This window comes from Antechinus flavipes, chromosome 1 (assembly GCF_016432865.1).
Source record: "Antechinus flavipes isolate AdamAnt ecotype Samford, QLD, Australia chromosome 1, AdamAnt_v2, whole genome shotgun sequence".
Classification (NCBI taxonomy): domain Eukaryota; kingdom Metazoa; phylum Chordata; class Mammalia; order Dasyuromorphia; family Dasyuridae; genus Antechinus; species Antechinus flavipes.
In genome coordinates, this window is record NC_067398.1 from 9,481,293 (window position 1) to 9,505,330 (window position 24,038).

The following is a 24,038-nucleotide window of genomic DNA, read 5'->3' on the forward strand; positions in this document are numbered from 1 at the left end:
CTTTATTTCTAGTAACAGGAAAAAACCAACGATACCCTTAAGTTAATGTAGCTAAATAAAAAGCTTTCCAGAAATCACTAGTTACAGCCAATTTACATGAGATTTTAAAAATATGTTGAAGACTAAAACATGCTTATTCACTGACAGTCTTTTTAAAATAATATTTTATTTCTCCCAATGTGAAGAGAATCTTAAAAATTCATTAAAAAAAAAATTGAGTTCCAAATTTTCTTACTCCTGAAATCCCTAAACCCTCCCTAGCCCCCATTAAGTTGATAATCTCTTTAAAAAACTTTACTGTAAAAATGCAGCAACTGGAAGAGGGATGAACAACTATTAATAAGGACCTTGAATCTCGTTTTTTTATTTTCTGGATTCATTTTTAAGACACAGGGCCCACATAGAAATAATTTTGAAAACAAGTGTCAGATCTCTGATAGGAAAATGTCAGAGGCAATCTTGAAAAAGGGGCTACTCTAAAACTTTAAGGATGTCAAAGTTCATCAGTGAGGACACTCCTAGAACCAATAGAGAACCCAAGTTTTCTACGCCTACTCTTGCTCGAGGCCTAAAAGCTCTGTTCTTTGGGGCCTCCAAAACTGGGATGGCTGGGCTTGGGGTGAAAGAGATCCCATCAATCTCTGGCCTTTCCAGTTTGGAAGGAACTTCCAGACCTTGCTCTCTATTGGCACACCTATTTGAAACTCAAGGTAAGTCACAATGAGAATTTTGGGGAGAACATTCATTTGCCCTAAATACAGTCCCCCTTCTTCCTTCTCTACAAATATATCATTAGTTACTATGAAGTTTCATGTAGTAGGAGTTTAAGCAAAAGTAAAAATGTATAATTTTTCTGTTCTCAGAATCTAAAATGTGCACGACTGTAGATTATGCCTATGCTTCTCTGAATACAGCCACTGAAGGGAATATGAACTACACAATCTCAGTCTTAAAAGGAGCCAATGATTTCAGTAAGCCCATGGTTTATTTTAGAGAAGGGCCGTCCTGAGAATCAAGGGCCCTGGAAGTGCATTGCAGAGGACAACATTGGTCAGAACCTCACCACAAAACAGCTGGGTATTTGGGTGTGGGGCTTCTCAGTGATTTCACCTTTTCCCATGACTATAGAAGTAGTGTTAGCTATTTTCCTCTATTTGCAAAGGCCCACATACCTGGGGGACAGGATGAACCAGCCAAAATAAATAAACCAACTAAATAGAAGCTTTTAAGACAGACATGTCAGAGTGAGGATGGCATATCCAGTTCATGTGTAGTCTGAATGTTGGCTGATTTCCCCCTACAGAATTGACATACTGTCTGAGGGACTCATCTTCCTAAGAATCCCAGATTCCCTCACACCCCCTTTTTATACATCTTTCTCCTCAGCCTTTCTCTGAGTAGACTCATTGTCTTATCTCCTTTGGGCAAGAGAAAAGTCTCCAGAAGGTCATGAGTCAAGAAAGGTTTTTCTCTCAAATGCAGAAATACAAATTCAGATGGCCCCCACTGCCTTCATGTGCTGTAGCACTCACCAAGATGGCAGGCGTACTCTGATGAGGAAAATTCTCTTTCAAGGAGAAGTTTATTCTACTATTAAATAGGAGAAATGGTTTAAAAAATTAGGAATGCAAGATTTTTTTTTTTTTTTTGGGGGGAACATGAGAAAGTCACTTGTTTGGTTTTTAAAAAATATTTTATTCCCCGCCATTACATGTAAAAACAATTTTTAACATTTAAAGATTTTTTTGAATTCCAAATTCTCTCTTTTTTCCTCTGTCCTTCTCCCTGAAATAGTAAACAATCTGATATAGGTTGTTCAAGTGCAGTCATGTAAAACACTACCATATTGTTCATTTTGTTACAAGAAGACTTGAACAACAACTAAGAGAAAAATCATATGCTTCATTCTGCATTTAGACAACATCAGTTCCTTTTCTAGAGGCAAATAATATTTTTTATTCAAAGTCCTTTGGGACTGTCTTGCATTACTGTATTGCTTGAACCTAGTTAAATCATTCACAATACTTCATCATACAACCGTTCACAATTCTTCCTCAAACAATATTGCCGGTACTTTGTATAATGTTCTCCTGGTTGTTCATTTCACAATGCATCAATTCTTGTAAATCTCTACAGGTTTTCCTGAAATCCTAGTTATGACTTCTTATTATTAAAATAATATACCATGGCTTATTTAACCATTCCTTTATTAATATTCCTTTGATGTCCAATTCTTAGCCACTACACAAAGTGATACCATAAATATTTTTTGGATGTAACATTATTAAATAAGTGCCAGAGTCAATCAATCCTTCAGGAGTTTTTGTTTTTAAATGACTGATATAGAAATGTTTAAAATTATTGTATATCAGACTGCTTGCTGTCTTGAGAAGGAGTAAGGGAGGAAAGGAGAAAAATTTGGAACTCAAAATCTTACAAAAATTAATCTTAAAAACTATCTTTACATATAATTGGAAAAATAAAATAATACCAAATTAAAAAAAAATTCTGTCTGAATCCTTAAAAAAACAAAACTGAGGGACATAATTTTCCTTAGAAGAGACATTTCTCAAAAGCACGTTTGTTTCCCCCAGAAGGCAAAGGCATGTGATTTTCTTCCTGATCCTAGATTTTCTTTACAGATTTGTATGCCAGTTGTTTCTCCTGTGTACTGCAGAGGACCAACGGCATCATGATGTTGGCTCAAGTACAATGTGTCTGGCTGAGCGGGCCAGTCTGAGCTTGGAAGGCTCTACCGTAAGTTGGACACAAAGAGTTCGTTTGAGCATTCGGGAAGGAGATGTCTCTAAATTTGCGCATCTCCCATTTCCTTCACACTAGTGCTTTTTCTCAAAGAACACCAGGACACCATGCTGGGCAGTCCTGTGCCACCCCCCATGTCTAACCTTTGAATCCAAAGTTCTTCAGAGAGATCCTGAGAGTGTCCCGACACTAATTCTGACCTCTGTGTGTGAGTTCTCCATAAGTCTTTTAGGTAATCATAGGCTTGGCATCTGGGCTAAGGGGCTAGCCTCTGGGAGGTGTGCCCTCTGCAGCAGAGGGTGAGGGCCTGGCAGCTCAGCTTGAGAGAGGACCTCAATGTCGGGTCCCTCATCTTGCCCCCACTCAGGGCAGCCTCTGAGGCTGAGATGGAACGCCACGGGTCCCGGACCAGTCCTGTCGCTTACGCTAACTCTGAGCTAACAACTGGCGCCAATCAAACGGCTTCTCCACCACACCACCCACTTATGGGACCATCAGTCACAACAATGCCGAGGATAAGTTCACTTACCTTGGCAGGACACTTTCCAGGGAGGTACACATTAATAATGAGGTTGACACATGCATTGCCAGAGCTAGCTCAGTGTTTGGGAGGCTCTGAAGGAAAGTGTGGGAGAGAAGAGGTATTAGGCTGCCCACCAGACTGAAGGCGCACAGAGCATCGTGCCGACCTCATCGCTGCACGCCTCTGAAACCCGGACCGCCCAGCAGCGCCAGGCCCATCTGAACTGTCTCGGGAGGATTCGGAAGAGCACTCAGGAGGCTGAAAGCTAAGGCCTTTCTTTGCTGCTGTCCACTCACCAAACTCTGAGGCCCCCACGGCCAGACCCGGGGTTCGGTGTCAGCCCTCGCCCGAGCACAGGGGGTCACTCGGACTCTGGGGAGCGGGCACTTAGAGGAAGCCAGGACAGTGAGACTCGGGGTCTGCAGGCCTTACCAAGGACACAAAGCCTGGACACCTGCCCCTGAGGAGAATCACTGAAATGTCCTCGTGGAGGGGGCAGACCACACTGGTCCAGGGAGTAGAGGTCCTGGGGAGGTCACAGTCTCCAAGTATTTCTAACCCAGTGGAGCAACACTACTGCTACCAGAGAGGGAAAAGGAGAACAAATGCAGGCCGAGAACCCTCAGTAGAAAGTGTGGGGAATGGTTCAAGTTCCCCCTGGAGGCCACGGGGAGAAAATCTCCCCGTATCTCTGGAGGAACGCAGCAGCGAGCCGTCCTCTGGGAGACAGAGCTGGCTGAGGGAAGGGGTCTCAGGCTTGTTCTGCCTCCCGCCCGAGGCTTCTGGGAACAAACTGAGGCAATGTCTGCTCCATAATCTTAGCTTATGTCCTAACAAAATCAAGGACTCTGCTGTGCCAGTATGAAATGTGGGCCCTCAAATTTGAAAAACTATCATCCTAAAAATGCCCTTTGCCCTTTTCAATGTGCAGGAAAGCCCAGCTAACTCACGGCACAGGGTCTAAAGGGGATGAAGCAAGAACGCTACGCTCCTCTCAGAAACGAGTCACTGGGTTTGAATCCACTGCAGGTACCTTGAAGTTATGAGACCTTCAATTGTTGTCACAGTGGATGCAAACCAGCGGCACGCCCACCAACCCCAGGCCAGTCCTAAGAGACAACAAACACCCCAGTAGGGAATGAGCTTCCCGGGCGCTGCAAGCAGCCCTCACCTGGGACTAGGGGCTGGGAACAAAGGTGAGCCTGAGGAGGCTCCCGGTCCTGTCTGGCCTTCTTCAGAAGCCAGATGCCCAGTGGTTAGAGCTACATGGAGCCAGGAAGACAAGATTTCAAATCCAGCCCCAGACCTCTACTAGCTTGCCCCTGTCCACACTGGTACAATTGGGATAAAAAGATCCCTGACCTCACAGCACTGTTGTGAAGATTAATGAACAAATAAATTGCTTTTCAAACTTCCCAGGGCAGCAGAGACGCTAGCAGTTATGATAACAAGTGCGAAGCTCCTGAGAGCTCAGTGAAGCAATTTCCTCCAATGCATTCGTGGAGCGTGAACAGAAAAACTCAGTCGTTACTCAGAAAAATTAGTTACATTTCTAGGTTTCAAAATAATTAAGAGAAGTTTTAAAATGTTCTTGGAATGAACAATTTTAGGGTCAGCCATTTGTGGCAAGTAAGGGTAGAATCTAATTACAGGTTTTCTTATAGGCAAAAGAATTTCTGGATGTGTCTTAAAATCCAAATAATAAAAATCACAGAAGTCTGTGTGCACACCACGAGATTTTCTTATTGGCACAAAAGAACATTTAAAAATAAAATAAATTTGTATTCAAAATAAATAAAACACTAGTTATGGGGATCAGTGTGAGGATCAGTGAAGCCCCAGCGGCTCCTTGCCTCCTGCCTGCTTCTCCTTTTTCCAAGCCCATCCCGACCACGTCTCGTTGCCGAGCCCGGGACTTACTCGTTCATACTCATCCTTGGCTTTGCTCAGCATCTCCAGGATGTCAATGGGCCTCTTTTCCTGGTGTCCGTTGGCTCGGCTGGGACTCTGCCTGTCATTCGCCGCCTGCTGGCACCTTTGGGTTTCCTGTTCCACCACTCTAAAGTTAGGAATTTAAAAAGTGGTCATTAGCTCTGTAATCGGTGCTCAGAACACCTCGGAGGCACAAGCCTTGGGAGGAGACAAGTCTCACATCATTTAGAATGGTACAAACCCACTTCAGATTTGGTCAGTTAGAAACAGCGAATTGACACGTGGCTATTTTTTTAAGGCATATGCCATGAATATACATGGAAAACTTTCCATCAGAAAGATCTGAAATAAACCAAACAATGCGTAACAGCAACAAAAATTCTGAATTTAGGTAGGATCAGAGAAGAGAAAGGGGAAATGTAGAATATTCTGCAGCAAACTAAACCATAAATCCCACCAGCCACTGCTCGGGAGAATGACTCGTACGCAAGAAAGCCCAATGTGCAAGGCTTGTACAGGAGAAAAAAGGCTTTCCAGAAAAACTTTTAGTATCTAAGTTGTGCCCCAAGCTCCGTGACTAGCGTCCCGGACGTTTCAAGCCCAGAGAAGCATCATTCATGCCGCTGTCCGGACAAGGCACTGTCTGCCCGATCACAGGGGAGAGCTGGGAGGGGCCCCCGGGGACGTAGAGCACCAGCCAGGTCGCCAGCTGCAGCCCTCGGAAGGCAGCCAGGTGCACTGCTGGCCCGTCACACACACAGGTCATACCTGATTTAGATCTCTTCGGGCTTAGATATGTTCAGTCGCAGCCCTCATCACTGAATAACCTCTGCCTTCAAGGACTCATTGTGGTGAGCCCAGGCCAGCAAGTTCAGCGCAGCCCAGTATCAAAGGCAATCTCTACACAGAGGACTCTCCATTTCAACAGACAAAAAGCAAAGATACCCATGCTTTTGGTGGGAGGGAAAAGGTGCCAAGTGACAAGAAGGAGCCGCCTCTGCCCTCCCCCCTTTAAATAAACCATGTCTGACTTGTATCAAGAGCTCAGCTAACTAGCTGTAGAGGAGGGGCAGGGCGGCAGAGCTACCATCTGAGGGTTCCTCTAGAGGCGGGGACTTTTTGTGTACAACTTTTCATCGGGGTCCCTTCAGCTGGAACCACCCTCAACCCCACCTTATAAAAATCCCTTTTAAAAATGCAAATAACTTTGGGGAGGTGCTGGTAGTCCTTTGTGAAGTCATCTAGAATGGGACTGGGGGAGGAGAGTCGGGTCTCAGCAGGGAGCAAAAACAACAGAGGAGAAGGGGAAGGGGAAGGAGAGATCTGAGGCTCGCCCCCCAGGAAGGTACAAACAACTCCACTCTTGCCCCAGAGACCCAGCACTCAGATGAGGAGATATGAGGGGGAATTCAGCCTCCAACAGTGACAACTCCTGAGCAAGTCACTTCCTCCCATTTTAACAGGGGTTTTAAGCCTATAGTGTTGACCTCACAGGCTTGTAGTGAGATCATCTAAGCAAAGTGCTTTATTAACCTTCAAGTGTTTTTAAATGCTGCTGGGGCATGATTACTGTGGCTTACAATGTCTTTAGGAGCTGGCCACAATTTTTAAGAAAGTTTCTAGGACCCAGTTTCTTTCTTTCTTTCTTTTTTTAAAAAAAGACTTGAAAGCCCTTTAATCAATCAGTAAACATTTGTTAAGCGTCTACTATACATCAGGCACTGGGCTAAATGTTGGTTATACAAAAGGAGACAAAAGACAGTCCCGGCTCCCATTTAGCTTACATTCTAATGGAGGAGATAAGATGCAAGTAAATATACACAAAGCAAACTATATACAGCTTGTATATGAAACAGTTAACAAAGGGAAGGTACTAGAATTAAGTGTAGGCAACCAGTAAAAGAGATTTTATTTGGGACTTAAAGGAAGCTTAGGAGATCAATAGTTGGAGTACAGGGAAAACATTTTGGGCATGGAAAGGACAGCCACGAGATGGAGTGATTTGTTCAAGGAACAGATGAGTTACCAGTGTCACTGTATAGAAAACTGAGGCAAGATATAAGAAGATTAGATTTTTTTTTTCTTTTTGTATCTTTTAATGTTTTTTACATTATATAAAATCATAGGCTGTCTTTCACACAGGTTTATTTCTTGTTCTAGAAACATGACTTGCTCATGTTTATATCGCTCATCTTGAATGTCACTTTCTTTTGATTAAAATTATTTTTAAAAAAATTTAAATTAAGATAATAACTCTTACAAAAACCCTATGTTCCAATTTGTTTCTTTCCCTTCTCCCCATCCCTTTCCCCTAGATGGCAAATAATCCAATATGTTAAACACATGTAGTTCTTCTATACATATACATACCTTGGTGCACAAGAAAAATCAGATCAAAAAGGAAAAAACTGAGAAAGAAAACAAAATGCAAGCAAACAATAAAAAAGATGAAAATACTATAAGGTGATAGGATTGAGTTTTTTAACTTGGAGTCCATGGACTTGTTTTTTTTCTCTTTCAAAATATTTTGGTAACTATTATATCTCAATACAATTGGTTTCCTTGTAATCTCCTATTTTGTACATTTAAAAACACTGCTCTAAAAAGGGTTCTAACAGTACCCCCACCCAAAGGCCCACACCAAACTGGTGAAGAGCCAACCATTACTCTAGAGAAAACACATTATAAACTCAAACCACCAAGTCCCACGAATTTGCACCCTGAGCAATTTTTCAGTTGGGGATGGTGGGTAAACAAAACCATGGCCCAAATTTTACCTGTTAGGGAGAAAGAGACAGTAGGGAGAACATTCATTTCTCACAGATTAGCAGGACAACTATGGAACTAAAAAGTGGATACTTACTTGGCCATGAGCTTGGCTATGCGGTGACAGTCATTCTTGTCATAAAACCAGATACTGTAAATTGACACTTGAAAAAGAAAGAAAAAAAAATAAAATGAGAGAAATAGAATTTCCCAAATGATCATGCTTCAATGGACAGATCAAAGCAACCCACGACCACCATAAAGTATACCAGAGGAGACTGTCAGCCTCACACATGAGTTGGTATAGAATAAAGTTGCCCCAAGGAAAAATGCCTACCCAAATCAAGATGATCAGCGTTCACAGGAAAAGTCATTGAGTGGGAAGCACTACTCATTGCTAAGTTTTTAACAATCAGTTGGGTAGAAAAGCACTGGGACCTTGAAAACTGTCTCCAACTTGGAGCAGAATCATTTCCAACAAACCCAAGCTAAGAGATATTCTTTGTTCCATGAATCATAGCATCTCTGACAAAGGATTTCTCCCCAACTTTATGGCTGAAGATGAAAACAAACATTTATTGCCACGTGGTAAAAAACTTGGGAAACTGTAGGATTTTAATAAGAGGTACATCAATATTTTAAAATTCTAAATATTTAAACTTTCAAATATTGCCTTTTTAAAGTCTGCAGCATTTATACCACAGAAGTCATTAAAGTGCCAAACTACAATAAGACTTTAGAGCTCTTAAACTTTTTATTTATTTCCAATACAAAACTCATTCTGCATATAGAATCCATCACTTCAGTCAAGAGGTAGGACAGCTTCCTTTGACACCTGTCATCTGGGGTCGTGGGTAATCATCGCATTGATCAGAGCTGTCCAGTCTTTCACAATTGTTCTCCTTTACAATGTGGTTGTTATTGGATAGTGTTCTCCCATTTGGAACATTTCATTCTGTACTAAATCAGAAAGTCTTGTGGGTTTCTTTGAAAACCTGCCTTTCCTAATTTCTTTCAGCTCCCAAATATTCCATTGCTGTCATCTGCCATAGCTCGTGCAGTCATGCTCCAATTGATGGGCACCTCTTTAAGTGTCAGTTCTTTGCCACCACAAAAAGTCACTAATATGCAAATTTTTTTTGGACAGATGGATCCTTTTCCTCTATTTCTTCCTATCTTCAAGAGTCACCTGACACTTTGTAAAGGTAATCCCAGTGATCACATCATTTCTGAGCACTGTACAAAAGATCTGAACAAAGGACCTTTGAAATTATAATTAAGGGAAATAAAACCAACAAAAAGAAAACATCATACTCCAAAAGAACTTTCATTTTGATTCTATTAATTGATGGGTCTTGGTTTATGTTCATTGTAGTCTTTAGAAAAAAAAGTTTTGGGGGAAATATTTCAAATAAACAAAATCTACAGTTCTCCTAAACTCCCCATATCACAGCTGAATACTCCTTCACTGATTTCATCACTCCATTCAAAATTCAGCTGAGGCCACAAAGAACAAATCCCATTGGAAGCTAGCTAGTTGTTTCCTTAAATTTTTCTTATATTTGGATTCATCAATATAACTTGCAATGAAAGAACTTTCACATGCAAAATGTGTCAAAATGAACAGAAGGCTACATAAGTTTTTGTGATAGAGTAATTAAATGTTTTCACAGGGAACTTCCAAATGAACTTCAAATAAGTAAATATCGATCATCAAAACAATTCAATCACAGTTGACAACTCATCGTGAGGCTGGGCCTTCATTTTGCCATTTTTTTCTCCTTCTGTGGAAACCCAATCGCCGCCACAAAAGCAGCACGTTCGTGTTATCAAGAGACCCTTTTCCACCATCCTGACGCCCCTAAAAAGCTTTTGCAGAAACTTGTTTGCTGAAGAAAGGAAGATAAGAAACTTGAAATGAGAGCTTAATGGGGGAAATGATAAGAGTCACACTCGATTCTGCCTAAAAGAGCTCTGTGGAGGTTCAACCGCGCTTGCCAAAACCGGGCCTGTCTGCCAACATGTCAAAGGCTTCACTTCCTGCGCCGGCAGCGAGGCAGAGGGAGCTCCCAGAGAGTCAATCAACGTCACTCGAGAGAAAACACAGACGAGCTGAGAGATAACGCAGAGCCACGAAGGCCCTGTCTCCTCGAGCCCTGATGGGACAGGAAGGCACGACCTTCGCCAAGGGGCATCTTCCAGTTAAACTCAAGGGGGTGGGGAAGGGTTACATAATGCAATTATATAAAGCAGTTAAGCCCTTACTATACACACAAGGAATTCTGCTAAGGGGCAATAACAACAAGGCAGAAGTCCCCCGGGTCCTGCTCTCAGGAAAATTATAACGGGATGGGGAAAGGTCAGGTCCAGAAATAACCAAGCTGTAAAGTTACTGCAAGAGATACCCAAGTAACCCGAATAAAGATTCTGAGAAATAGAAGGAGGAAGAGGCCTTCTGGGTGGAGGCGGGAGCCCTGAGAAGGGACCCCAAAGGGGAAACTTCCACACAGCCATGCCCACCAAGGCCTAAGGCTAAGGCCATCCCAGGAGCCCAGGGGCACAGTGGGCAGGGACCCCAGAGGTTAAGGGAGGAGAGTGTCCAGAGACGTAGCTATTGTTCGTCAAGACAGAGCAGGACCACAATGGCTGGAGCGTAGAGCATGTGAAGGATTGTTCAGCTAAAAGGTGTGATTGAATGAAGCACTGTTTGAGCACCTACTGGATACAATGGATCCATAATGTAAATCACCAAAGTAAACTGAGCACAATGACCAATCCTGGCCCCAGAGAAGAGATGAGGAAAACACCTCCCCACCCTGTACCGCAGTGAGCAGCAGGGGAACCAGGGAGAACCTGAGTCAGGAGAGCCCCAAATCACATCCTGTCTGAGAAACACCTTCTAGCTGTGAGCTTAAAGCCCGCACTTAAAACTTCTCTGACCCTCAGCGTCCTCCTCTGTGAAACAAGAACATCACCAGGAATTCCTGCCTTTGGGGGCTGCCACGGGGCTCCAAGGAGATCATGGATGATTAACGCTCTGCAAAAACTTGCCTAAAGTATTTTTTGATAATTATAAACACTCAAGGCAGCTATTAAAAGGAGAAATCAAAGCTATCTATAGTCACTTGAAAAAACATTCTAAAGCACTAAGAATTAGGAAAATGAAAATTTAAAACAACTGTGAGGTACCACCTCACATCCAGCAGATTGGCTAACAAGGCAGAAAAGGCTAACAAGGCTTACCCTCTGATCCAGCACTCATAACTAGGTCTGTATTCCAAAGAGATTAAAGAAAAGAATGGCTGAACGAGTAGGGGTGCGTGACTGTGATGGAACGCCGTTATGCTGTCGTGCTATAAGACATGACAGAGGGAATGGTTTCAGAAAAACCTGGGAAGATTTGTATGGACTCAAGACGAGTGAAGCTTGCAGACCCAGAGATTGTTGTCCTCAGTAACAGCCATATCATCGCAATGATCAACAGTGAAAACCTTGGCTACTCTAATCAATCCGACGATCCACCACAATTCTAAAGGTCTCAGGATGAAAAAAGCTACCCACTGTCAGAGAGAGAAGCGAAGGCCTCGGAGGGAACTCTGCAGCACGGCTTTCTCTCTCTCTCTTTTTAATCCCCAGAAATGGCCAATGTGGAGATATGTTCCGCATGAATTCCCGTGTGTAACGAGAGCTATACTTCTTGCCTCTTCAAAGGGTAGAGGAGATTCTGGAGGGAAAAGGATTTTCCCCCTTATTTTGTTTCCAGCGCTCAGCATGGTGCCATCCACTTAATGAACGCTAATAGAAAAGCTGAATTAGATCCAAATGACCTTGAAGCTCTCTTGGAGATGCTCTAAATGAGGAGTAGGGGTCACTATCATGGAGTCTTTTCTGTATTATTATGAGAAGTGATTTTCAATTATGAATAGTCTGTAAGGATGTTGACTGACCTACGGAGAGAAAAGAACGAGAAGCATTTTGGCACAGTGGAGAAAATGTGGGTTCTGGCATCCGGAAGATCTGGCTTCAGACCCCAACTTGTACGTTTACTAACTATGTGACCCTGGACAAGTCCCTCCATGTCCTCACCCTGCTCCAGCCCCTACAGCATTACAGGGTCCGCTCCTGTTGGCTGCCTCAAATCAAAGCCAAGTCAGGAGGCGGGGGAATGGGGGACCCTCTTCTTCAGGCTTCCTCTGTCCAAAGCAATAGCTGGAAGAGACCTTGGCAGTCACGCAGCCCAAGGCCATCACTTCACGAATAAGGAAACCGAGGCTCACAGTGGGGGCTAAGGGTAAAAGGCCAAGCACGTGAATCCCCTGAGTTCTTTCACAGTATGGAGAAGGCAGCCATGGCTGAAAGACCAGGCCGGAGAACAGGCAGATCCGGAAGCTCACGGGTCAGTTCTGCCCAGCACCAGGGGCTTCGCTTTGACAGGGCTCTGAGAACATCAGGCACCTCCCATTCGTCTCTGGGTGTCAGACACCAACGCAGGCCCAGGACACGACACCAACTAATCTGAGCTGCGACTCTGAGTTTCTTGAGCTTCTGAGCTGAGAGGGCTTGCTTTTGCTCCTTTTAGTTTCTTTTTTCCAGCAGCTGCCGTTTCTTTTCATGTTCATTTGCACAACAGGTTTCATTATACATTCTCAAAAGCAAAAAGATATCAAAACCAAGTACAAAGACGAAGCCTGCAGGCTCTAAGAGGAACAGCAAATTCGAAAGGAACAAAAGGAAAATGAAATGCATTCTGGATGAACTCAAGTAGAAATACTCATCTCTGATCCACCATAAAGCAACTCCAAATAACATTTAAATGCTTTTCCATGGAAATCTGATCCCATTAAGTGCTCATGACCTCACACCACAAATGTTCCTATAGGAGGAGTTTTCACCTGGTGTTTGTGAACTTGTGTTTTTAAAAATCTTTTGCTAAGTGTATTTCAGTAGCAGTGGCTTTCCTTTGTGACCCCAGGGATTTTATTCCATTCATTAAAAAACATAATTCTGAGAAAAGTTCACAGGTTTCACCAATTGTCAAAGGGGCCCATGACACCAAAAAAAGGGTAAGAAAATCTAGTGTAAATATTTTGAAATGGTAATGGATTCAGAGATAACAAAGCAGGGATTCAAGAAGACCTTCTGACAAGAGACCAGCAGCCAGAGCTGAGCCAGAGCTCGGTGACACTCCGGAGCTGAGCGCTTCCCCCTCTGCCAAGCTGCGGCCTTATCTTGGCCCAGGAGGCCGGACTAATGCAAACGCCACCCGGCTATCTCCTTCGCTGATCAGAGACAAACTATCAGGGTGTCCTCTGGGGATGGAGGCCGGCTTTTCTCCGGGATCAGACGGACTCTACTAACATCTTGCTGAAGTGACAATTTCCACAGCCTGGCTTTCCTCTTGTTTCTCTGAGAAAGATCTTGACGGGGGCCCGCAGAGCTTCTGCCCGGAGCCCGAGATCCCCCTTTCTGGACCCGAGGAGACTCAGCAGCAGCTTGTGCTGCCCTTCCCGTCGCGCCACGGGCCGCCTCTGTCCTGAGCTGGGAACAAGGAGACGCGCCGCGCCGCGCCGTGCTCCTTTCCTGTCAGCACCTGAATTTTCAACACCAGGGAAATGAGTCTCCCTGACTCTACGGAGGAACTAATTTTGATCACAAACCCTCCTCATTGGAGGCCAGATCGCAGATACAAAGGAAAGATTGTGAGCGAAATGGAAACAGAGGCAACCTTCACGCAGGCTCTTGGAGGTAAGTTTTCATATTTCAATTTTCAATTCTATTTGTTTTAACTTCTGATTTTCTTCGGCAAAATTAGCTAAAGACCAATGTGGTGAGGTAGCCAGAATCAAACATTTTCTCCAAAAAAAGACAAATTCAACTTCTGCCCACAAAATCTTTACATGTGTTAATGGAACATTCTTTGAAATCTGTTCATTATTAAACCGTGTCAATCTGTGCCAGAAGGGGGCATTTCTTCTTTTGGAAAGGATGGAATAATTTCTTCACATACTTGCGTGTATATATGTTTAAATGTTGATGGCAATACTATTCTATATAATAATCCTAAATTAGAGAAAGTGACGTTCAGAAGCAAAGATGGGGGCAAATGACTGACGTTTAGCAGACCGTAATTAGGACAGAGCCAAGAGCAAGTGACTTGTAATCAGTCAAGGTATAAGCCCGTATTAACAGGACACATATGGTTTTGTTTGAGATAAAGCAACAATTGCTTCCAACAAACTACATCCTCTCTCTCAAAAACCCCAAGGGAACCAGACCAGCGCGCCCACACCTGGGCCGGCCAACTGAACAGCTGGCCTTGGCTGTCTTGAGAGAGGCCCTGTGTCCTGCTCCTAGGAGCAACGAACCTCAGATAGAGAACAGAGAGTCAGGGTCCAAGCTTCCCGACCTAGAGATACGGGGGTCAAACGTGGTCATGAAGGGGTCTTCCTAGTCCCTTGGTCAAATCCCAGAAAGAGCGAGGTTTTCTATGTTGAGGGGAGAGTTAAGGGTGGCGCCTCTGACCTCACCAGCTGTGTGACCCTGGGCAGGTCCCTTCACCTGGGTTACCTTAGATTGCTCATCTGTAAAGTCGGCTGGGGAAGGCAATGGCAACCCCGCCAGAGTCTCTGCCGAGACCCAATGGGGTCTTGGAGAGGCAAGGGCCAAAAAGAGACCGTGGGGAGGCCAAGGAGGAGGGGCCTTCTGCGCTTTCTGGCAGAGACTTGAGGCAGGATGAGTCTGGGGGGTGACGGGCAGTATGGTGGGCCCTTCCCCAGGAATGGGCAAGGTCAGCAGAGGGAAGGGCTCTGCCCTGCAGGGGTGTGAGCCAGGCCTGGGCACCCAGTTTGGAAGGTCTGATGGACGCTGCTGGCCCAGAGAATGGGCCTGGGGTCCAGATCTGGGTCACCTGCACAGATCCGGTGATTGCCAAAGCGATGCAGGGTATCAGGGGGTCACCGAGCAGAGAAGACATGGAGAGGGCCCAGGGCAAGCCTGGCGGGGACAGGGGAAGGTGGTGATAGTGAAGGAGACAAGACAGGAGAGGGCAGGACCAGGGAAGGGAGGAAAGGGCGCCGCCACCGAACGCCGCAGAGAGGGCCCGTCCGATGGGAGCGGAGGGCAGGACGATGAAGCCGCGAGGGCCACAGCCCCAATAACGGCCGGATCTTCCTCGATCCACAGTTCTGCTGAAAAGATCCCAAAATGGGAACGTCTCCTTAAATCACGCTAACAGGCCCGGCTGTTTCAAATGGTTTCCTGGGACACTATTCCCTTAAACCGTTTACATATTTGGTTTCCGTCTGGGTGGCAGACTGCCACCTGCCCTCTGAACGTCAGCTAGCAGGAGTCAGCTGGGCAGGTCCAGGCCCTGGGGCATCACGGGCACCACGGAGCAAGGTCAAGGGCGGCTCCAGCATCCACAGAATGTTGGGGATTTTACTGAAGACCAGACCCAATCAGCAGCTGGGAGGAGAAAGTGTGGAGGGCTGGCAAGGCCAGGAGGGACTGCAGGTCAGAGGGCACTGAGGCAGGACAGTGCCCAAGACTGGCAACAGGAACATGATGCCCACCTTTGCCTGTCCTAACACAGCTCACACCCTGGGCCGCCTGGCGCCTCAGATATGTTCCCCTCCCCGCCCCGGCCTCCTCTCGCCATCCCGTCCTGGGGGACGCCACCCCGGGCCTATGCCAGGAGCGCATCCTCCGGCAGCTGCTAGCGACCAGGATGAAAGTTTGGGCAGAGGTCCAAGCCTCAGCTCACAATCTCCTGGGGCCTCCATGGGCCGGTGGGCTTAAAGACCTCCGATCTCACTGAGGGAGGCTGCTCCCTGCCCCGGGAATAGGGGAGAGCGCGCACTCAGAGAACGACCACGGCTGCGTCACAAACATTCTGGGGCAAGCTTGGACGCCACAGGCAGGGCTGGTCTCTCCTAGAGGGGAAGCTCAAGAAAGCCTCCACCTGGCGCTCTTCTGAGCCCCCCAGCCAGCTCCCCCAGGGAGCGCTGGCCCCCATGCCCCCCGGTCCCTGGAGACGCCACCTTGACTTCATGGGAAGGAGGGGGGCCGCCACAACGCAGGGAATTGTTTCTGTGGCTTCTCAGTCTTAAAATTGGGACTGAGCGGGGACAAGGCCACAGACACGAAGCTGAAAGGATTTAGAGCGTTCACCATCGCTGAAGGGATGAGGAAGTGGCCCCTGGGGGGGAGGGCAAAGGCATCTGAGTGTCCCAGGCAAGACCTGGAGCCAGATCTCCTGCAGCCCCTGCTCTATCCACTGCACCACACTCCCCCTCCTCCCCCCCGCCCGGGCATCAGTGACCCTCATACAGGCACAAAGATGGCCCCAGGCCGGGGTTCGGCTTCTGGCTCTTCAGGGCCTCAGGACGTGGTGCTGATTTCTGAAGGGAAGTGCCCCAACCTGAACCCTCCAGAGTGGGCCTCTGGCCTCCAAAATTCACAGCCTTTCCCACATCCCACTTCTGGTTCCGTGGGGCCTTCCAAAAGTCCAAAGAGCTAAGGCTGAAGTTCTCTCTGTCTCCCAAACACCCCTCCCTCTCCCCACACACTACACACAGAACCCTTTGGTTCCGTTCACATCCACATCATCGATCAGGTCATAAGGTCAGCCATATTCTCCTTCCCAGGGTGTCCAACTAAACAGGAACAAACTTTCTGTGGAAAACATGAAATTCCGACATTTCACATCCCCCTGTATCTGTGAGCCCTCCCTCATTTCAACAGCCAGCTTTTATCATTAAATCTGGGCGATGACTAATATTAAGAAATATTAAATAAGTCCAACAATTCCTATTCAGTAAGATGTCAGATTTGCACATTTTACCTCCTTACAGTCTGGGTCTGAATCATGGTAGATGTCCAAGTGAACAGTTATTAACACAGACATCCATCTATATTTAGAAAGCATTAAAGAGTTGGGTTTTTTCCAAATTTATCCACACGATGAATTATCAAAGAGGCAAAGGACAGGGTAATTATCTTGACAGATGAAGTCACTGAGAAACGAAGAGATTCACCTTCTTTCTTAGAAATTTCAAAGTAAAGCTAGGAATAGAATCCAACAAAAGTTCCAGCTTTTAATAAGTTTTGATGCTTCTAGACTTAGAAAATGTGGAAATAAAGAAAACATAGATCTCAACTGGGTCAACCTCTCACCTTTGAACCAAGAAGCCTGCTAAGAGAAAAGAAAAAAAAACATTCTTTCCCTAGAGAAGTTTCTTTCTAGTGGAGCCATTTTTCTAGCAAGAAGCCACATTTCAATACAACCTGCAGATGCGGAATGATCTAGGTCAGGGGTCCTCAAACTACGGCCCACAGGCCAGATGCGGCAGCTGAGGACGTTTGCCCCCCTTGTCCAGGGATATGAAGTTTCTTTATTTAAAGGCCCACAGAACAAAGTTTTTGTTTTTCCTATAGTCTGGCCCTCCAGCAGTCTGAGGGACAGTGAACTGGCCCCCTATTTAAAAAGTATGAGGACCCCTGATCTAGGTGAACAGCAGGCACTAATGACTCAGGGGTTTAAGCAAGGATTTCCAATGGGACTTCAGAGGGCCGGAGGGAGAGGAGCAAGAACAATTCCAGGATAATGAAAGGCAGGAACGGGTCCCAGGCTTGTGAAGGGGCAGGGGGTACCCACCTGCATTTCATCCTGGAGGAAATAGGCAGCTACCAGGATTCCTGAGCAGGGCAGTGCCCCGGTCAGACTATTTGGGCAGCTATGTCAGGGAGGGGATGAAGAAGAGACTGGAATTAGTTGTCCAGTCAGGAGGTGATCGCCTATTACACAGGTAATGGCTGTGAATACAAAGAAAAGCAGCTCAGGACAGGGGAGGGAAGGTGTCCCAGTGCACAGAATGCTGGATTCAAATCTTATTTCGGCCACTTTTGGCTGTGTAACTCTGGGCAAGTCCCTTCCAATTCCAAATCTAGGATCCCACCAAAAGATGAATTTGAGAGAGACTGGAGAGGCAGAATCAACTTCCTGGATAAAAGAGAGGGCAACGGAAGAACCAAGGCTGACTCTCGGGTAGCAAACTGGATAGATGGAAGGAGGATGGCGTCCTTAAAAGAAACATCAGGTTGAGGGAAAGGTGGACTTAAAGGGGAGAATAATGGATCCAGATATTCTGAGTTTGAGGTGTTGGAGAAAATATCATAAGTGGCTGGTATTGGAGAACTGAGCTCAGCAGGGAGACGAGGGCTGGATAGACAATCTGGGAGTCATCAAGCAAGAGATAAGTGAAGCTGGATGCCCACAAAGGGCCCGGGCAGAGCTCTGAGGGGCAGAGAGGATGGTCACCAAGAAGGAGGAGGGCTGAGAACAGCTCAACATTTTGTATTTTGCCTCTAAAAGACTGTTGGTAACCTTAGAGAAGCAGCTTCAAGTAAGTAGTGACAGCTGGTCTAGGAGATTTCTTTTCCTTAAGTGGACTTTTTATGTTATCTGGACTGGGGAAGGAGGGAGCAGGTCACTAGAGAGTGACAGTGATATTGGAAAAAAAAAAAAACCATAACAAAATATTTATTAGCAACTTGAAAAAAATGGAGCGGGAGAAGAAGTCGAGGGAGTGAGGGGACAAGCCAGGAGAGGGGAGAAAGAATAATGCTGCCGACATGTAGCCTTCCCTTGGGCAAGTCCATGTGCTGCCATTTCTCCAAGGGGTGAGAACACGACCCCCTAGCCTTGTTGTGAGAATCCAATGGGGCAAAACCCAGGAAAACACTTTGCAAAAGTTAGATAAGGAAACAAGGGCTCATGTGGACCTTTTGGGGATTTAAAACAAAACAAAAAACAGTAACTTGAAGGAAGCCCGAAATGGACCCATTTATCAAATGGGCAGATGGAGCCAAGATGGGCAATGTAGCTGTAACAGAATCCCGCCAAATTCTAGAGGCTACACCAATGGGCCACATTAAGATCAGATGCTTCTGGGACTTCGTGCCCCTCAAAGGCAGTAAATAAAGGCTTGCCAGTGTGGCTTCACGTCCCACAGAAGGGACTGGCCGGCCCAGTTTCCCCAGTACCAAGCTTCCTTCCTTTCCTTTTTAAGCCACCCCAAATTCACCATTCTGAGCACTGAAGACATTCTCCCCTCCCTTCCTCCCCCCCATCCAGTTATGGCCGTCCTCCGAAGAGCTGCTCTTTCCAAATCCACCCATCTCAAGTGCCCAGGGATTTTTGCAGAGTGGCTTTAAAACCCCAAAGAAGGGTCAGCCTGCCACTGCATCAAGGGAGGGCCCGAGACACACAGATTCTGCCTGGCTTTTTACGTCCACAACGACAAGGACCCAAGGGGATCCCACCTCTGAGCTTGTTTCGAAGGCCTTGGTTGTGGAAGGTGCAGACAAGTCTTGGAGGGGACGGACCAAATCAAGTGAAGACTATGTTCTATAAAAGCAGTGAGCTGGCACGGTGGGGGAACAGGAAGAGAAGAGCTCTTTTACCACAGGCAATCTACAGGCACATGTTCAGGAAACCCCCTACCTGCATACAGACAATGGCACCTCTTCCTGTCTAGATCAAATTTGTGCTTTACAAGTTTGGGCTGCAGGAAATCAGAAATGATTACCCTACACGCTCAGTTCCCTGGAAGGAGAGTCACCTTAATGCTGTTCCAGGGAAGCTCTCTGATTGAGTCTCAGATTTATAAACGTCTGTGCCCCACTTTCCTGCGGACACAAAGGCGGCACCCCCCAGGCAGATTTGGCAGTGAGCGGTAGCTGGCTTCGCATGTTAATGAATACGACAGGTTACAAACTGAAACCCCCCCAATACCTGGACCCCAGAAAGAAGACATCATTGGAATACAGGACCCCTGGTACTCACAGCTGGCGTTTCTGTAGAGAAGAAATGGCTCATGGAGCTGGAATTCCAAATCTTTGTTCACTGGTTCCACAAGGTTTGTCATATTCAGCCGATTCACGATCGTGAAACCATGGAAAGGTGAAGCTGACCTTAGTTTTAATGGGGAAAAAAAAAAACCACATTTGATCTGGGGCTCAAACTGCCAAAAGGCCCACTCCTTCACCTTCCATTGAAATCACTACGTGAGCACATCACGCAGACTCATGTACAGTGACCGTCCCCTGCAGCCACTGTGAGCGACTCAATGATGACCGGCCTCACCTTCCAAAAGGGATCATCATCCATCTGGGCCCCTGGCCCAAGACCCACACTCTGAGCCCGACAACAGCCCCGTCCTCGGGAGGGCACACGGTAGCTCAAATCTCTCGATGGCTCCCGAGGCCGATCAGCTTCTGCTGGGCTTGTTACCACAGTGACCCCACAGGTAAGGGCCACCACCACTTGTCCGATGGGCAGACTGGAGTCCGGCGCATCTTCACGTGAAGTGAAGGAAAGTGTGGTTAGATTGCTGAAGGGATGAGCATGAAGCGGGACAGCGCGTCTGGGAGACACTAACTCACAGACGGGGGCTCTGGGGCACGTGCCGGCCAGCTCTGGGGCGGGAAGGGTAACGCCCGACGCGCTCTGGGGCCACACTGCGGCTTGCGGGGAGAGCCCAATCTCTCTGATCTGGCCAGAGTAAGGGAGGTGCTCAGACATCCGAAGGCTCCTCCAACCCAGACCTTTCAAGGCAACCTGTGGCAGGCGATCCCCGACTCGGGAAACACCACGTGTGGAAGAAGCCCTTTGCTTTAAGTGACTCTAAACCAAACTAGCCCAAGTAGCCAAATATAGTTCCCATGACGCAGACTGAATCCAGGTGCTTCAAAGAGCATTTCTGAATGAATGTGTAGAGAAGAGAAGTAAGCCTGCTGGCAGACCAGGGCAGTCTCGGATTTTCATGGATTTATCCCTTAATACTGACTTATTTTCCAACTTGATTTCACAATACTGAAATCTGCCTGATTCTGCCTGGGCTTCAATGATACAGCACAGGAAAGAATAAGGCAACAAATAGGGGAGGAATCAGAAAGGGAAAATCTTCATCTCTTCCAGTAAGAAAGTCGTTATAACTACATTAAGCAAACAGACAAGAACTTGAGGTTTGGCATTTAAAAAGTCTTACCTTCGGTATACAAATAGAGTCCCTTCTATGTCAGTTTTCTCCTGTAATAAAGAAATGAAGAAGACAGTTAGAGGCAACTCATTTTTCTTATATAACTTGTCTTCAACTATATAACTTAAGCTTGTCATCTTGGCAATGGAATATTAACACTGATACATCAATTTTGAAATGTCGCAGAGACAGAGATTAGATAATTGTTAGATATTATAATTAATTAGATAAGAGGTTTACATCCAATTCCCTGGTTTGCTCTAGTTTTAGCTTTGCTCCTCTAGTTTCTGTCCCTTTCAATGTTGATCAAAGCCGGCAGAAGAAGGGAATGTGGGCTTCTCTACTGATAACAATTCTTTTATTTGGGAAGTTGTGCCCAAGGCAAACAACTCATGTTAAACATTTGATTTCCACTTGGGATAAAGTCATTAAGATGTGTGTTTTGTTTTGTTTTTTGCTGAGGCAATTGGGGTTAAGTGACTTGTTGGGGGTCACACAGCTAGGAGGTGTTAAGTGTCTGAGACCAGACTTGAACTCAGGTCCTCCTGACTTCAGGGCTGGTGCTCTATCCACTGCGCCCCCTAGCTGCCCCGAGATATGTTTTTTTTTTTCTTTTTTTAAATGTTTATAAATTTTCAGTGGTATGAAGCGTAAATCCAGCCTCAGGCCCTTATCTGCCCAATCCTGTCAGGATCTCGGTTTCTTCATCTGTAAAACTGGAATAACAGGACCGAGAGACTTAAGCCGGTGGGAACCCCAAAGAAAGCAGAAGGGGGTAGAGGACCTGTCCATCCTCAGTCCTGCGCCTCAGAGCTGGGCCCGTTTGGGCAGCTCTCACGTGCACCATCCACTTTAGGCTCTTGTCAGGAAAACACTCTGCAAACCTCAAAGTGCTCCATAGATGTGAGCTGTAAGTAAAATGGAAACGTTGCCTTTTTCTTGCATAAGGTCAGTCCTAATTGAGAACCTGCTATTCTTTACCATCTTTGCTTTCAAAAAAAAAAAAAAAAAAGCTTCCAGTTTGGACACAAGTCCTTTTGTACATTTGTTATGACCAGAAGCCAGTGGGATTTTTACGGGATCTCGATGATTTCTTTCAGGTACACACTTGTGAGCTGAATTCTGATGATCTGTGTAGGGGCTTGGCCTTTTTTCATTCTCCTTTAGGTCAGAAATCTGTAACAATTTTAAATTGAATAATAAAACACATGAGATCAACTCTCAGAACAGCGGATAACGGCACTTTTTAAATGCTGTCCAGTGGAAACATGCTACTATTTTGTGAGTGGGCCCTCCCTGCGATATTTGGGTCTCTCATGGCACTTGGCCTTTTTTGCCCCTCACTGACACCAGGCTGCTGCCTGCCTTTTGGGGGACTGCAGTTGCTCTACAAGTCATTTAAAACTTCCTAAGCACAGTCAGGAAAACTCATTTTTTTTCTTTCCTGAATTCAAATCTGGCCTGAGACACTGGGTGTGTGACTCTGAGCAAGTAACTTAGCCCTATTTGCCTCAGTAAAATGAACTGGAGAGAAAATGACAAAGCAATCCATTATCTTTGCTAAGAAAACCCCCAAGTGGGCCGTGAAGAGTCAAACAGGACTGAAATCATGGAATAACAAGCAAGCCACGGAGAAGCAGCAGAAGGGCACAAAAGCAGCTCTGCAGGAGGCTTTGCCTGTGCTAAGCAAGTCCACCATTTCAGCAGCGGAGTCCTGGGCATCCATGGAAGCAAAAGGGAGGAGGCATCAGCAGCCGGCCTCCGAGAGCCCAGGGCGGCTTCCTTGGAAGCGAGCTTTGCCTCCTAGTTTGTACGAAGAGGCCACAAGCGGGTCTCTGGGTTCCCAGCCCACATGGAGAAACACTAGAGGCTGGCAAAGGGCAGCCAGAAGGAGGGGAGGAGGGTTCAAAAGGCTTTAGGGAAAGCAAAGACCCTCCCAGCAAAGACTGCGGTAAATGCGCTGCAAGAGTGCCAGCCGGGGACGCGGGAGAAAATGCAACAGTATCAGCCACGGGGACACGGAGAAAATGCAAGCGTCAATCGTGGGGACACATGGGAGAAAATGCGAGAGCGTCGGTCATGGGGACACGGAGAAGATGCGAGAGTGTCGGCTGTGGGGACACATGGGAGAAAATACGAGAGCGTCAATCGTGGGGACACACGGGAGAAAATGCGAGAGCGTCGGTCGTGGGGACACGGAGAAGATGCAAGAGTGTCGGCTGTGGGGGCACATGGGAGAAAACGCAAGCGTGTGGATCACGGGCACCCGGGAGACAACGCAAGAGCGCAAGCGTGTGGGCCGGGGATGCGGTGTGCTGGCCACATTCGGACTCAGGGAGCAGCTGGAGTCGGGCTCCAACCTTTTAGGAGCCCCTGCCTGTCTGGGAAGCAAGAAGAACAGAGAAACGAATTCTTTGTGAAAAAAGGGAAACAGAATCCGGGCCCAGCGGCGCCCGAGGGTCCCTCTGGAGCTCAGAGCAAAGGGGTGCGGGGTCCTGCCCCAGAATGCCGTGGGGGAGGGGGTACAAGGCCCCGCCCCCGGCCCTGTGGGGGCAGGGGCGCACAAGGCAGACCTGCCCTCGGGGAGCTTCCAGTCTAAGGGAGCCTCCAGATGAGGGCGGGGCTGGCACAGAGCCTGGCAGGGGGGCGGCCACCTCTGGCTCCCCCAAGGGTCAGAAGGCTGGGACATGCCGGGACATGCCGGGTCCTGGCCCAGCCCCGCCCCCCGGTGCTGGAGGAGGTTCGGGGCCCCCGCGTGCCCCTCCCCAGGCAGGGCAGCCTTTAAGCACAGCGGGGGAAGCCCGACCCTCCCCTTTCGGAGGCGGGGACGCTGAGGCCGGAGGGGGCTGCACCTGCGCTCCCAGCAAGGGCTCGGTTCCCCGAGCGGGTTTTGGTTCCGGAAGGATCCCAGTTCCTCGGACGCCAGACCCCGCGCAGGCTGCCTGGCACACAGTGGGCGCCCTCCTTCTGAGAGAGCAGCATTTATGTGGCGCCCACTGCGTGGCCCCTAAGCC

At 46.9% G+C, this 24,038-nt stretch overlaps 1 protein-coding gene across 1 annotated transcript in view; it reads right to left on the reverse strand.

Moving 5' to 3' along the window:
• Positions 1-24,038, reverse strand: part of DCP1A (decapping mRNA 1A) — a 37,257-nt gene that overhangs the window by 12,674 nt on the left and 545 nt on the right. Inside the window, exons 2-5 of the mRNA XM_051978895.1 lie at positions 21,034-21,074; positions 19,830-19,957; positions 8,082-8,148; positions 5,207-5,345 (exon numbers count right to left, since the gene is read on the reverse strand). Coding sequence (XP_051834855.1) covers positions 5,207-5,345; positions 8,082-8,148; positions 19,830-19,957; positions 21,034-21,074 — 375 coding nt within the window. The remainder of the gene's footprint in view (positions 1-5,206; positions 5,346-8,081; positions 8,149-19,829; positions 19,958-21,033; positions 21,075-24,038) is intronic.